Source organism: Blastocystis sp. subtype 4 (assembly GCF_000743755.1).
Source record: "Blastocystis sp. subtype 4 strain WR1 chromosome Unknown seqid_0772, whole genome shotgun sequence".
In the NCBI taxonomy this organism is placed as follows: domain Eukaryota; class Bigyra; order Opalinata; family Blastocystidae; genus Blastocystis; species Blastocystis sp. subtype 4.
The window spans coordinates 1-1672 of record NW_014568775.1 but is presented as its reverse complement, the minus strand read 5'-3'; the positions used below and the strand labels follow the sequence as shown (position 1 = coordinate 1672).

Here is a 1672-nt window from a genome sequence, read left to right as displayed (position 1 = left end):
TCCATCATAAACAGTGCGAACAGCAAAGCAATACCAGCAACTCCTCCAGCGAAATACAGAGGGAATGAATAATTCTTTGAACCCAAGAAACCACCAATCACAGGACCAATAATGAATGCAGCCGAAGTTACAGCTTCCAAATACGTAAGGAACTTATTTCGATCCTCCACAGAAGTACAATCAGCAATCAAACTACACATTCATATGTCACATATGCTTATACGCCTGTGTTACAATCTGAGAACCAGCAAACAATCCAGTTAAACAACGCCAAAAGATCAACATCCAAACACTCTTTGACAATCCCTGAAAGATAGCTCCTAACACCATTATTCACTTACAAAACACATACCGAAGCACGAACCCATGAGAGAGAGAATGAAGAAGAGTTTTCGTCCATACAGATCACTTCCACTTCCCATAATAAGATAACCTTAATACTAACAGCCTGATTTACACATACTAATCATCTGGGTAAAACAATACCCACTAAACAACACTCCCTCTTGCATAGAACTAGCTCCTAGTGATGCAGAAAAATAAGGAAGAATGGGAACAACAATGGAATAACCCATATCATCCAAAAAGACAGTAATAAAACCCAAAAACAGATTACGAGTTCTGTTTGATCCACTCATCTATACAACAACAAGAATCACTCGACTGTAATGGAAACAATAACCAGATAACGACGAAAATGGAGAATTGCTGTTTGAAATCATATTCTACAGTGGTAACGGTTATGGACCATATTTGGCGGGAGAGTACAAGATACAAAAAGAGGATACAAGAGAGTTGATTATTCTTGAATCCTTAACGATATGAATAGAGGCTTGAGCTCAGTGTGCTCTGCGGAGGCAGCGGCTCAAAGCACTTCACATCTTTGAGCTGAAGCCAACAAGGTGAAACTAAATGGTAATGTAAATGGTCCAAAGGCTGTGAACAAAGCAGAATCAAACATCTGACCTAATTGATAGTACAGTTAACAGGGTGACGAACAACCGCAAATGTGTGACCAAAAATATAGTCAAATTTGTTGTTTATAAAACTGGATAGAAACACGGAAGATGGTTATTAGTAATGTGTCATTATAACTGCGGATGGAATCAGTAATGTAAGCACGAATTCGATTGGTGAATATTATGAGGTAACAAATAGGTTAAGGAGGATGAATTGTCTGGGTGTCGATCTTTGAGAAATCCATTAATCGTTGGTGAATTCACCATATTCACTTGCTCAACTTACAGATAAAAAGTGCATTAACAAAATCATGATTATGTAAAACAGAACTTAAACCTTTCCGTTCACACTCAACCGAATGTTGATGTAGATGTCTGAGCGATTGATACTACTTCACCATGACGATCATGCACATCAAACTGAACCCAACGCAAATCACTCATACAAACTCCTGGCATGTTCAAATGACTAAACGAACACATATTGTTCAATCCCATTGTTGAATAAATCATACAATCCACTAATGGACTTGTTTCAAATGATATCATCTGCTTTATCAGATTACTGTAGATTCGAATACAATTCAATCCATTTGATACATCTACTGGTTCTTTTCCTTTAACACCACTTGCCTGAATTTCATCAAATCCCAATATTCGACGCAAATCAGGTGCTTGTTGAAATACTAGATCATAAGCAGGACCAGAAGGAT

General features: G+C 37.7%; 1 protein-coding gene across 1 annotated transcript; it reads right to left on the bottom strand.

Annotated features, from left to right (window-relative positions):
• Positions 1–337: 337 nt before the first annotated feature.
• JH06_5449 (multidrug resistance protein) lies at positions 338–638 on the bottom strand (the record flags this gene model as incomplete). The annotated part of the gene is made up of 2 exons (XM_014669263.1): positions 338–462; positions 491–638. 2 exons carry the CDS (start codon positions 636–638, stop codon positions 338–340), a joined length of 273 nt encoding a protein of 90 aa, XP_014524749.1.
• Between the last annotated feature and the right edge of the window lie 1034 nt (positions 639–1672).